The 14014-nt window shown below is 44.1% G+C and overlaps 1 protein-coding gene across 1 annotated transcript in view; it reads right to left on the bottom strand.

The window, feature by feature from the left end:
- Positions 1-11014: 11014 nt before the first annotated feature.
- The window catches only part of LPAR1 (lysophosphatidic acid receptor 1), a 55324-nt gene continuing 52324 nt past the window's right edge, over positions 11015-14014 (bottom strand). Inside the window, exon 4 of the mRNA XM_083719543.1 lies at positions 11015-13587. Coding sequence (XP_083575669.1) covers positions 13286-13587 — 302 coding nt within the window. The 3' untranslated portion in view covers positions 11015-13285. The remainder of the gene's footprint in view (positions 13588-14014) is intronic.

Below are 14014 nucleotides of genomic sequence, written 5' to 3'. Positions count from 1 at the left end.
CTCCACCAATCTAGTTTACATAATCAGCTGTCAGCCAGCACTCAATCACACCGTTCAAAGTTTGAGTTAACTCTTCATTAGCAAAAGCACAATCTCCACACACTTAGCTGAGGCTCAGGCCTAATGAGCACAGCAGCTCATCCCCAGTAGGTCTGGCCCCATGAATCAGCTGCCAAGACTGAAAGTCCCTGCCTCCTCACTGCCATCTATGTCCCCTCCTCTCCAGGGCTTTCCCCAAGCAATTGGAGACTGCGTCTGCATGCAGTCTGCCTCTGCTCTGCCCTTGTCAGCTCTCTTCTGGTTCTGGGAGACAAGGCAGGAGGGAAGCTTGTTACAGCAGGAGGGGGAGACCCCTGTGACTCCTCACCATCCTGACTCATCTCTGCCTCTTGGGTTTCCTCCACCCACCCTCTTGCTTCAGCTTCTGCCTCCGATTCTGGACTGCTCTCTGCCACCAACTCCCCCAGCTCACGAAGCCCTGTTATCTCTTCATCTTCTGACACTTTCTCTTCCCAGTCTTCTCCCTCTGGCCACTCATCATCGTCCCCCCACCAGTTCCCAGGCTCTGAGCCTTCTTCTCTTTGGGGTTCCCCAGCTGGTTCCTCCCACCCACTCCTCCAGTTTGACATCAGGTGTGAAATGGAATCTCTCAGCCCTTCTGCATAGTGTGGAGGAAAGAGATTTTTTTTCTTCCTCTCTCATAATTCTAGCACTTGGAGGCATTTACTGAAGCTGAAGGTTGTAAGATTCAGGAGAGATATGGAGGGTAAGTCAATTGATGGCTTGATGGTTATATTTCTACCTCCAATTCTCTGAATATTAGTTGCTGGGAATCCCAAATGAGGACAGTGCTGTTGTGCTCAGGTCCTGATTTCAGGCTTCTGGTTCGACACTGGGAGAACAGAATGGAGCAATGTGTGAGTTAGAAACAATTTCTTTGATTGACACCTTTCCTTATCCTTTGTTCATCTGCAAGCCCTTGGACTCTCGGGATCATCTCCCACCCCTTCCTCTGATGAAGAGTTAACATGTGAATATTATTCAGATTTCCAGGCACTTCCATCCCTGATCTCAGCCTTTCCCACCCTGGTGCCTTCCAGTTGCTGCTTTTAACTTCCACCTTCCCTGACAGTTACTCATGCTGGATGGAGATGATGGGAGTTGTGTTTCCAAGGTTGGGAAAAGCTGGCCTTTCCAATCTGGCACCCTTTGTCCAAAAGCAGACCTCTCTAGGTGCTGTTTGGAAGCTCAGAAGCAGGGTCCGAAGGCAAAAGTTCTCCTACCTTGCCTGTCAAGGCCACTTCTGGGACCCAGTAGGGATCAGGGCAACACATAAGGTTGAACATCTTCTGCATCTGGAATGGAAACCCTGCCGTCTTCTGGATGTTGTAGAACTCCCAACTCCCATCAGCCTCAGTGAGCATGTCCAATGGTCAAGGATGGAGAGAATGTTAAGCTAACTTTGGAGGCCACAAGTTCCACAGCCCTGTTTGGCATCCTTCCAAACTGGCTGCTTCAGCTCTACATATATCTTTAAAAAATCCAGCTGGGTCTATATACCAGCGACAAAGCCTTTATCTCTATGTTATCTCATAAATACAGTGCTATAAACACTCTCTTGGATCCCAGAGGAGGACAAGCTGCAGCATCTCAGTGGCCATCATGTTTTGCCAGCGACCTTCCATGACACAAACCATTGCGCCAAGCAAAACGAGCGCGTTGTTTATTCTGAACCATATGTTGACTCAGCACGAAGCAGCACAAATATTTTTCTTGGCGAGCTCGCTGCACTATGAAGCAGATGCTTCAAAACAATGTTCCTTTTTCCACACCAGCCTATGTCGAACAAGCCCAAGGGTTTACTTATTGGACGGCAGTGTTTAAAAAGCATTGGATAAAATATTATGGCATACTACATACTAGACGGTTTAGAAAGATAAGCAGGTTTTCGATATGAAAACAAGAATATATGGTTCAAATGATAATGAGCTCAGAACAAGATTCTGATTCAGGGCAGAGGAGTTTGTTTTGTTCTGTAGTGGGGAATCTCAGGCTCAGAAACTGAGTGCGCCCCCCCCCCCAGGCCTCTCTGCCTGGCCCTTGCGACTCTTCCCAGGCTTCACCCCTCTGTGGCTGTGCTCTTCTCCCTCAAGTGTTTTTTCCTGGCTGGAAGTGTGCTAATGATTTTTGCTTGTGTAAGGTTAGGTGTAAGTGTCTGGAGGCAATTGGAGGGTGGATGGTGGCTAAAGGATTGAGGTTGAATCCCAACAAGACAGAAGTATTGTTCCTGGGTCACAAGGGATGGGCAGGTGCGGGGGATTCCCTGGTCCTGAATGGAGTAACTGTGCCCTTAAAGGACCAGGTGTGCAGCTTGGGAGTCATTTTGAACTCATAGATGTCCATGGAGGTGCAGGTAAATTCTGTGTCCAGGGCAGCTGTCTACCAGCTCCATATGGTACGCAAGCTGAGACCCTGCCTGCCCGCAAACTGTCTTGACAGAGTGGTGCATGTGGGGCTATCTGCAACATGCTCTATGTGGGGCTATCTTTGAAGGTAACTTGGAAACCACAACTAATCCAGAACGCGGCAGCTAGACTGGTGACTGGGAGTGGCCGCTGAGACCATATAACACCAGTCCTAAAAGACCTGGTGTGATGGCCTGGGATTCCGATTCTGAGAGTGAACCGGAGGAATCCCAGCCGGCACAGGAGTCCCCGCCTCCAGGGCCGGCTGAACTGGGGCAAGGCCTAGATTCTGAGGAGCCTGCACCTGGGCCAGATCCTCAGGAGCAGGCACCAGGTGAAACCATTCTGGCCCCAGAGGTGCTTGAGGACTCAGTGTCTACAGGTGAGCCTCCCCCGGGGCCCAGTAGCCCTTCGGCCTCTCCTGAACTGCAGAGGCTTAGGGCAGAGAGGCGAAGGGAACTGGTTTCTCCCAGGAGGAGTGCTCGTCTTAAGGCCAGGAGAGGCGGGGCTCCTGGGGGCCGGGACCGCTCCTGGCCTTAGAGAAGATAAAGGTCAGTCAGCCCGGTCCCAGGTTGCGGGAGCAACGTCGTCATTGAAGAGCTGTTTCGGCCAGCATCCAGTCCTGTTCCTCCAGTGTTCCTGTTCCCCGCCCAGCTTCCTGCTTCTGATCTTTGAGTGTTCTTGTCCCCGCCCGGCTCCCTGCTTCGGACCTCGCCTCGCACCTTGTGGACTATTTCCAGGCTAGTGACTCAGGACTGAACTTTGACTACGGTAACAGTAACCTTCACCCCGGGACCAGCACACCTACATTGGCTCCCACTACGTTTCCGAGCACAATTCAAAGTGTTGGTGCTGATCTTGAAAGCCCTAAACGGCCTCGGCCCAGTATAGCTGAAGGAGTGTCTTCACCCCCATCGTTCTGCCTGGACACTGAGGTCCTCCTCCGAGGGTCTTCCGCTGGTTCCCTTACTACGAGAAGTGAAGTTACAAGGAACCAGGCAGAGGGCCTTCTCGGTAGTGGCACCCCCCCTATGGAACACCTTCCCATCAGATGTCAAGAAGATAAGTAACCATACAACCTTTAGACGACATCTGAAGGCAACCCTGTATAGGGAAGTTTTTCATGTTTAATGTTTTGTTATGTTTTTGTATATTCTGGAAGCCGCCCAGAGTGGCTGGGGCAACCCATTCAGATGGGCAGGGTACAAATAATAAAATGATTATCATTATTATGCAGGGAGATAGTTGTTCCAGACTATTCCATGAACTTCCTGGCTAAGCAAGGATTTGATCCCTCAGTTAGCCACATCTGCTGCCAACAATCCAAACACTACAGTAATCAGTATTCCCGCTCACAACATTCTCCTGTTGTATATATTTGTATTCAGACTTGGTGATGAAGGCCAAAATTCTCTCTCCTACAGTATAAACATTGCAGCCAAGAATCTGTGCCACTGGCTTCTTGACCTCCTCTGGGAGCAAGGGTTTTGCTCCATGATTCAGCCACAGATGGCTGTTTGGATGGGAAGGTGGTTAGATTGCCATTCAGAGTATAGCCAATCCTAGCACACTGTCGAATGAGGCTCAGGAATGAGAAGGCCCCTTCGCTTTCCTTCACTCTCATGTTCCAGAGAGTTCCACCCATTAAGGCTTCTAGTTAGTTCAGAAATATACTGGTTCTGTATTTCATTGCTTTGTTTCTAATGATTAGGCATTTATTCCAGAAAAATGCCTGGCTGCGATAAGAAAAGATGTTTAAAGTGATTATACCTTTTTTTAAAAACAAAAAAAACTGAAACTTCTCTTAGGCATTATAGTGATATAAGTTCCAAAAAGATTACTAAGCTGTTTATATATGGAACTAGGATTCTGCATGGAAGGAATAAGAAGTTCACACCAAAGAAAAATGGATAAGTAAAGCCATGGACTGTGTGGAATCAGTAAAGCTAACAGCTAAAATAAGGGTGTATCTACACACAGGGGGGAAACCCCCACTATAAATAAGTCAGAAATTAAATTGTTGTAACAAAAGAAAAAAAATGCTATAGAAAATTGCTAAGATTTTTTTTTTGCTTTACTGCGCCATCTGGTGTTTCACGTTTATAACGCATTCAAAACAGTTTTTTTACTAATGTAGCTGAGTCCTAAGAAAACCTAATGATGATTGATTTGTGGAAGAATGGAAACCTTTTTAGGACTACTTAAAGAAATATTATAGTATGATGAATCTGCAAGCAGGATTTGAACTATGAGCAACTGAAGGAATTGGCTATTTTTCTGAATCATGCAGAGTGATGCAGCAGTTTCACCCTCGAAGCCCTAGTGATGGAGTAGACTCCACACACAAGGTTTTGAAGATGACTCTTCATGGCAACTATTAACAAGCAGTGCTATTTATGCATATCAAATCCAATGCAATGCATTTCTCTCCCTTGAGCCCAAGAGAGGATTTTCTTGCTTCTAAAACTCCTTTGAAGTGGTCCATAAATTACATCTTGTCTGTCCTCACCAATTCCTTCAGACACAACGTCTCCACACTCGGCAAAACAATGGCAAAACAACCAGCCAACTTCCCAACTCCCATCCAGATTTTCTGGTTTAGTTATGTCTTCCTAAAAGAAGGGGTGAAGGGGCTGCAAGGAGGTGGGAAAAGCTTGAGATTTGTTGTTTAGTCGTTTAGTCGTGTCCGACTCTTCTTGACCCCATGGACCAGAGCACGCCAGGCACTCCTGTCTTCCACTGCCTGCCGCAGTTTGGTCAAACTCATGCTGGTAGCTTCTAGAACACTGTCCAACCATCTTGTCCTCCATCGTCCCCTTCTCCTTGTGCCCCCAATCTTTCCCAACATCAGGGTATTTTCCAGGGAGTCTTCTCTTCTCATGAGGTGGCCAAAGTATTGGAGTCTCAGTTTTAGGATCTGTCCTTCCAGTGAGCACTCAGGGCTGATTTCCTTCAGAATGGATAGGTTTGATCTTCTTGCAGTCCATGGGACTCTCAAGAGTCTCCTCCAGCACCATAATTCAAAAGCATCTATTCTTCGGTGATCATTGGCTTAATCAGCTGAGATATTATCATCTCAATGGGACCAATGGCAAGCTGATTTTAAGACACACACACCCCTCCGCCATTTGCTGAACATCTCAACACAATGAACAAGGCAGATTTCAGAACAGTCCAGCACCATTGTTGCAGAATTTCTCTTTGTTTCCCCCCCCCCCCAAAAAAATGTTGACCTTTTATACTTTGGCTACCCTACCTGCAACATCTGCTTCATGTCCCATGTTGGAAATAGTTCTGTGACACGAGGTGATTATGTATGTGCATTTTCGAGAAACATTCAGCTTCACCTGAAAGGTTCGCCATTGTATTATTGGCTTCAAGGGGAGCAGAAATAGTGTAACGCTGACAGTTTTTTTGTTTTTAAAATCCCACCTGGGACTCCCAAGTTGTGGTTCTTATAACACTGGCGGTTCTGCAAGATTAAGATTTATGGCTCCAAAGGCAAGGAGCGGCAGAAGCTTTTCCCTTGCACTCATAGACTGTTAACACAGATTTATGAATTGTTTCATGCTATTGCTAAAGTTACATAAATGTGGCCTGTGGCTGACCTTCCTTGGCAGCTCCCCGGTTTGCGACAGGAGATCTATTCATTACAAAAATGTGTTGGGATCGGATCCCAACCATTTGACTGATCCTAGACACTCGTTTTTCAGCAAGCTGGACACAGCGAACACCTGAAGCTCTCCTTTGTAGAATGTCACTCCCTGAGAGCTGCATACTTCCCCTGGCAGATGCAAGGCATAAGAGGGCCTCAAAACACATGCGCTTTCCATTAGAATTCCCAAGAGAGCAAAACATGATGTTCAAGTACCTAGGAATTCCACAGCGCTTATTGGCAAAAGGAGAAAAAACAATTAATTCTGTACCTCTTTCTCTCCCTCTCTCCGATCAGCTCCAGAGGGTATGGGGGCCCCCAAAACAGATTTAGTAGGGAACATGAAGGGACAGGGGGAGAATGTTCCATTGCATAAGGAGAAATTATCGCACTGATGGAATGTTCTATGTTGAATACAACTGCCCCATCCCACAAAAAATGTTATTTGCTTTAATAAATTTTTTTTTAAAAAAAAGACAGCTTTACATTGATTTTCATAATCTTTGCAACACTCTGAACTTCTCCCTATTTTTTCCAATGAGATCAGTCACCATTGTGGTTAACAGAAATATAAATTGACGAGCTGCTTCCTGGCAGGAGATATTCCCCATCAGATACACTGCACCTCAGGGTGGGGCGACCTCAACTTGAGACACAATGATTTTCAAGAAAAACACTAAAATAATTTATAGTTTTGGCCTGTGTGGCTTTTTAAAAAATCCTCCATGGCTTAGCTATCTGTTTATTTCATTCTCTCGTGTTTCCCGAAGGTTCTAAATGAAGGTCTCCAGTTTTAAAGGGGACCAGAGTTCAAAAGATCTCCTTCCAAAGTCGATATCCAACAATCCTTGTGTGGCCTTTCAGACCACACACAAGCTGTTTTATTGCACGCAAGAGGCAGGCTTCCAGAAGCGGCCGAAGGCCAAACAGGCAATCACAGAATTAACCATAACTGTTAAGCGTAGCTCAGTGCTAGAGGAACAGCTTTATGGGCGGAATGTTGCAGGTTCAATCCCCACCATCTCCAGGTGGGACGAAGAGGGATCCTTTATCAGAATCCCTGGAAAAGTGCTGCCACTCACTGCAGTAAGTTTGTGCATTTAATGTTGGGAACTATTATGAGATAAAGGTAAAGGGTCCCCTGATCATTAGGGCCAGTCGTGGCCAACTCTGGGGTTGCGGCGCTCATCTCGCTTTATTGGGCAAGGGGGCCGATGTACAGCTTCCGGGTCATATGGCCAGCATGACTAAGCCACTTCTGGCGAACCAGAGCAGCTCACGGAAATGCCGTTTACCTTCCCACCGGAGTGGTACCTATTTATCTACTTGCACTTCAACGTATTTTCGAACTGCTAGGTTGGCAGGAGCTGGGACCGAGCAACGGGAGCTCACCCTGTTGTGGGGACCTTCTGATCGGCAAGTCCTAGGCTCTGTGGTTTAGCCCACAGCGCCACCCGTGTATCTGTGTGCAAAAGTCGGAAATTGGGCCTAGCTACCGGAATATTATCAGCAAAAGTTGATATTAGATTATTATTAAACACAGCTTAAATTTCACTTAGTGTACAATACACTTTCATATTGTCAACCTCAGTCCCAAACCATTTCACATACTGCCATATATGAAACTCTGGGGTCTACATGGATGTGCTTATTTTATCGGAGAAATGCTGGAGGGTATGGAGTTATCCAACCTCCGAGCCATCTGAAGGAAGGCCTCTGTATAGGGAAGGTTTTTTTTTTTAGTGTTTTATTATGTTTTTATATAAGTTGGAAGTCGCCCAGAGTGGTAACCCAGTCAGATGGGTGGGGTAGAAATAGTAAAATTCCTCCTCCTCCTCTTCTTCTTGATTGGGGTGTCCCGATTTTTATCAGGGAAATGTTGGAGGAGATGCATTTTTGGTTCCTCCATAATGTGGGAACTTCTTTTGTGATTCAACCAACCTACGTGATTCAGTTATTCAAATGATGCTGAAATTAGGTGGAATCCCTCCCGTAATGACTCCTACACCCCCCTGGTTAACAAACAAATCAGATTCAAATTATTAGACCAAACAGAGGGGGAACTAATAAAAACTAGAACCACCTTTTATTCTGAAATCTTTTTGTAGCTCCAGCACCACACTGGTAATGTGTGTCAGTCTTCAGCACACACTTTTTGAACCACTTTGTTTTTCCTCCCTGGAAAGGATGTTTCAGCAGGGAGTGTTGAGCAGAGCAGAGTTAAAGTTTATATGAAATTCATGGGGCATTTCATCACACAACCAGCTTAAATCCAAGAAGCCTAGGTGAATTTAAACAGCACACATTCTCCTGGTGCCTCCACGTCAAGTACTGTTACGTGAACTTCAAAGGAATTTTTAATAAAACCGTAACATCTTTGATCTATATTTATAAAACTGAGCTCAAGTATAAAATGGATCATGTAAAATAGGAAAGCACATATACGAAGGGATTAACACTGGAATGTGTGGATGAGCTGCCTGGAAACTGAGCCAAGAAAGAGCAAACACACACTTTAAAACCAAGGTAACACATTATAGTCCCAATCTTCCCAATCTTCTTTATAGTTTCCCAATCTTCTTTAAGGCCTGATTTAAACATCTATCCAGCCTGGCAGGTGACTGAGCACTTTGAAACTGTTGGTATTTTTGTGGGTGAGATTCAACAGCATACCTGCAAAATCAATTTTGTGCGGTTAAAGTGGATTTGGTGCTTTTGAACAACAAATCTGCTTTTTCCAATGAATTTTTTTTCCAGGCATGGGGAACTACATTGGAATGTGTGGAATATCTACTGTTTGATAGTACGCTGTATAGTCTTCCTGCAAACAAACAAGGATGAACGCTCAGTAAACAGGTCATCTGGAAGTGACCTGCTTAAAGCATAGCCCTAAGAAGAAGGCCATTTATTTGCCTCTTCATGCTATTTGGACCATGCTTCTTCACAAGTTTTTTGCTCCACTCAAAAGATGCAGATTGTGTATGCTTAATACGGTGGTAGCTCCGGTTACGAACTTAATTCGTTCTGGAGGTCCGTTTTTAAGCCAAAACCACTCGTAACATGAGGCGCGCTTTTGCTAATGGCACCTCCCACTGCCGCCGCGCTGCGACTTCCACTCGCATCCCGGGGCAAAGTTTGCAAACGGGAGCATCTACTTCCGGGTTAGCAGAGATCGTAACCCAAAGCGTTGACAAGGGGGATGGTATGTAACATGAGGTTCCACCGTATGCTGTCCATCTTGTCTGTGCAAGGGGGATGCCTCTTCAAATAATTTTGGGTGCACCTTTCAGTGTGCTTGGAAGTAAGTTGTGGATTTTGGGGGGACACACACAGAGGAACAGCCACCACCATTCCTCAAACAGAAGCTGCTGCTGCTTTTGCACACTAGAACTGTCAATGACTTCTGTAAATAATGTTGCTGCAAAGAAGGTGACAATATAAGCATCTGCTGGAGCAAAGAGCCTTCCATCAATGGAAGGACCCATTGGAATGAATGTGCTTTTGTCACATTTATACAAGATGCATCCCTTATGTGTCAGAGGTTGTGTGTCCACTGGGAGTCAGGGCTAGCACAGATATATTACACTAAATGCAATCATGCCAAAAGTCTTAAAGGGACACAAAGATGCGATGGATCTGGAGGAATTCTCGTGTGTGATGTGCACAGTCAACTGGTTTTTAATCTTGACATTTGAGAAACCCTTTGCTAACCACTACACTTGGCCTTTCTATTTTGATCTAGCCTGCCAGATTGTTTATTTCTTCAGAGGTCGCTCTGTGCGAAAGATCAAAGAGCAGCTTTGGAATCTGCATTTCTGCTACTGAGAGAGAAGAGGCATGTCATCATATTAAGAGTTGGTCCTTAGGTGGGCCTCCCTTGTCCCTTGAGGACCACCTCCTCTTTCTTCAGCGACATACTGAAGTGTTGGGCTGCCTTTGGGAACAGAATTACTAGGGACATTCCCGGTTCATTCATGCTTGCCTAGCAAAACACAAGTGGGGAGGGAGTTCCTTATGAACGCTGATAAACAAGCGATGGAGTTAACATTCTCTATGGCTGCCCACAATGTGCTTTGATGTTCTGTGTTTGCGAGACAGTAAGGATGGCTCTTGGAGGAGCAGGTGACCGCATGAGCTAATGTGCCTGCGGACAACTGTCCAAACTCTACCAACAACCCTACAACTCATAGGGCAGCACAAGGTGGAGGGAGGTGCGGTGATATGCAAGATGGGTTGAAGGTCTGCTTGCCTTTCGCTAGAGAAGATTTAATGCAACAGCAACAATCGCAGAAGAGGTAGATGAATAGTGAGGTGAAGCTAGGGATGAGTGCACCTGATAGTTTCGGGTCCTATCGGTTTCTCATTCTTCATTAAGCTCAGTTCTTCAAATTTCCATATCAGTTCGTGGGTGTGAGGTTTTGTGTTCCCTTTGTGTATACATTATAGTACAGTCGTACCTTGGAAGTCGAATGGAATCCATTCTGGAAGTCCCGATTTCCAAAATGTTTGAAAACCAAAGCACAGTTTCTGATTGGCTGCAGGAAGCTCCTGCAGCCAATCAGAAACCGCGGAAGCCCCATTGAACATTTGGCTTCCAAAAATAGTTTGCAAACCAGAACAGTCACTTACGGGTTTTCAATGTTTGGGAGCCAAAACGTTCGAGAACTAAGCTGTTAAAAAACCAAGGTATGGCCGTAGAGTCTTGCCTATACATCTTACTGTTCTGTATATAGCTACTTTTCTACTTATTTATAAACTGCTTAATTGCCAAAGTGGCTTCTAAGCCATTTATACGATTTCTATAGTTGTACTATAGAGGAACATTTTAGTTCTGCTTGGTTGAGGGATGCCAAACAAATCCAGTGAATGATGACAGGCACATGTACATCAAACATTACATATTCATCGAGAGAACTTTATTAGTGGCTTAGCATGGAGGGCATTTTTTAAAAAAAATCTAACAGTCTGACTTCTTCATTAGGCAAATTACATAAGTAAAGAACAATGGGTTCATTGCTTTTCATTTCATTTCATATTTGCCATCTCACAAACTTTTGGTTAACTGGCAGGTGATTTCTGGGTACCTTTTGGTAGGATGAGCCACACTTCTCTGTTACTTTCACTTAGGATATTACTAAATATTCTATGTTTGTACATACTCTTTACCTTTTTGACATTGCTATACGTTGTTCTTAGAAATCTACATACTCTACCTCACAAACATGGTACTATCTTGAATGTGTTGCTGCAGAACATTAGAATGAGGGATCTATTTTAAGCAAAGGTCTCAAGCAAATGTTCTGTCCGATGTATGCAGATTCTCAGCACAGAAGGCCTGCAAATTTGTTACTGATGTAGCGAGCTACACCAATATCACAACGGTCCCAAATTCTTTTTTCCTTCTTTTTAAATCCTTATCCTTCGCTATAGAGAGCTCTTTATATTTAATCTCCATCGAGAGATTACAGTAAGGAAAGCAAAGGCTTAACTCTAAATCCATTTTTCTAAATAACAAATCTTGTTTGTAGGAACGGAATACTAACACATTTTCATTGTGATACTGATTTATGTTGCCTGTAAAACAAAAATCAAAACCAAACAGAAATTGGACTTTGAATCTGGGAAATAGTTGGATGAGAAGGAAAATTAGGGCCGAGGTGCAAAAGCACTCATAATTTGCCACCTCTTTCTTAGGTAGCAAATGTGGGGTGACTTTTTTGTGTGTGTGGGCGGGGAGGGATGACTGAATCAGTTCATCTGATTTCCGGTGAGAGTTGCCTACCGTAGTAAGATTGCCTTTTCCTACATTTTAAAATACGCTGTCTGTGAGGGTGATGGTGGTGATAAGTTCCATCTCTCTACCCACTGCCATTTGAACCTTAAACCTCAGTGAACAGAATATGAGATCCAGTCCTGGCATGTGTGGAGAGAGGCTTGCTGTTGCCATTCTCACAGCCAGTGGCTTTAAAAATAAAGAAAAGATAGCCCCACTAGATTAAGCATTTCCCACTTAAACCAGATAAATCTGTCATCCCCCTCAATCCTGTCACAGGCTTTTTTAGGACGAGTAAGAGGAAAACTGGCCACATACATCCCAGCCCTAAGCAATATGAAAAATCAAAAAGAAATATCTCCCACTCTGTGCAAAACAGCGAAGAAAATTCCTTCTTTTAAAAAAAGTTTTACTTTCCCCCAAAAGTAAAATCCCTTTAATTAGAAGACTTGACAGTACAAATACACTTAAAAAACATACGCATGGTCATGCTTCACCTTAGCCAATTTGAAGGTGGCTCTTTCAGAATTTTATAATCCACCATATGATCTGGCCATGAGAAACTTCTTAAAACTTCCAGTATATGTCACGCAGATTGCTTAATTCTTTACTAAAGAACGCTAAATGTCTTGGGGGCAATATACCCAGTCACCAAACAACTTTTAATTCCCACCAATTTCAGTGTGAGAATTAAGCACATCCATATCTTCAACAAGCCTGCTTTCAAACTCTAGTAAATCAAGGGAAAGACATTCATTTCCCAGCCGCTATATTGACAACTGTAGTAGTAAAACAGGTGTTTTTCATTGTTATTGGCAGTGTAAATAAAAATGAAGGCTACAACAGGTTTCTGTCCTTGCCCTGAAAATGTCCATCACAAAGCATGCTGATGGGGATAATTATTAATGAAATGCATTTTAAAAACAACAACAAGGAGGAAGCCTAAATTTCTAAATGAGAAGGCACTGAAGCAGTTATTAAGCTTAATTAATTGGAGATGCTTTCAGTTAGGGCCATCACAAAAATATCATCTGATGAAGGCTAGTTATGAGTAGCTTTAAAAATGGCTTTCCCAAACGTTTGTCAGCTTCCCAGTGTAAGCAGCTCGTTTTCTACTTCCACCAAGCAGAAGATAAAAACAAAACAACAGTGAGGCTTCTAAAGACTGGGCAGTTTTTGTGGACTGGGCACTGGTGAATAAAGTACTATTGTCCATTAGTGATTAAAGTAGAGCTTAGTAAAATTGTTATTCTCCCCTGCTTCCAAGACCTCCAACAATGTTGTCAATTGTTTTATAACTAGTAATCCACCCAGCACTAAATTCTCATGTGTGGGTGTCTTGTTTTTGTTTCCTTAAAAAAAGAAAAACAAAAAACCCCTTTCAGTTCAATTTCAAACCACAGAGTGATCATTACTACACACTCCAGCCAAGATGGTGTGGTTGAGCGAAGAAGCAGATCGGTCAGAGCCTTCTGTTGGGCCATTGGCATTTTCGTTCCGCTGACAACAAAGAATCTGTTTGAAGGTCGCACTCATTTCTTTGTCCCGGTAAGAGTAGATGATGGGGTTCATGGCAGAGTTGAATTCAGCAAGTAACAAGAAGAATTTTTCATATGCCAGGACATTGCACTGCGGGCAGCAAACATCGAGGAGCAACAAGACTAATCCTGGAGTCCAGCAGATTATAAAAGCACCTGGAATGAAGAGGGAGAAATAATATATATGAATATCTTACGAGTAAGACTACGGGCTAAATTGAACACCTCAAGCATAGACAAAAGATTATTATATCTGATTAACTGCCTTTTTATGACACTGTGCTGAAAGTGTGTTGCTCTACAAATAGCCAACTTACAAGATCTGTACCAGCCACAAAGGGAGTCAAGCAAGGATGCATTTTAGCTCCGATGCTCTTTAAGCTACACATAAGCGACATGGTCCAGTGTCTAACATCTCCAGAGTTCCATGCCCCTAAACTGGCCTCAGAACCAATCTCTGTACTATTATATGCTGATGATGCAGTTCTCTTATCCCAAACAAAAATAGGCCTAAAAAGATTGATAAGAGAATTCTCAGTGTATTGCCAGAGAGAAGACCTGGTCATAAACTATCAGAAAACCA

This window comes from Podarcis gaigeae, assembly GCF_964106915.1.
Source record: "Podarcis gaigeae genome assembly, chromosome: 17".
In the NCBI taxonomy this organism is placed as follows: domain Eukaryota; kingdom Metazoa; phylum Chordata; class Lepidosauria; order Squamata; family Lacertidae; genus Podarcis; species Podarcis gaigeae.
This window is presented reverse-complemented; position numbering and strand designations above follow the sequence as displayed.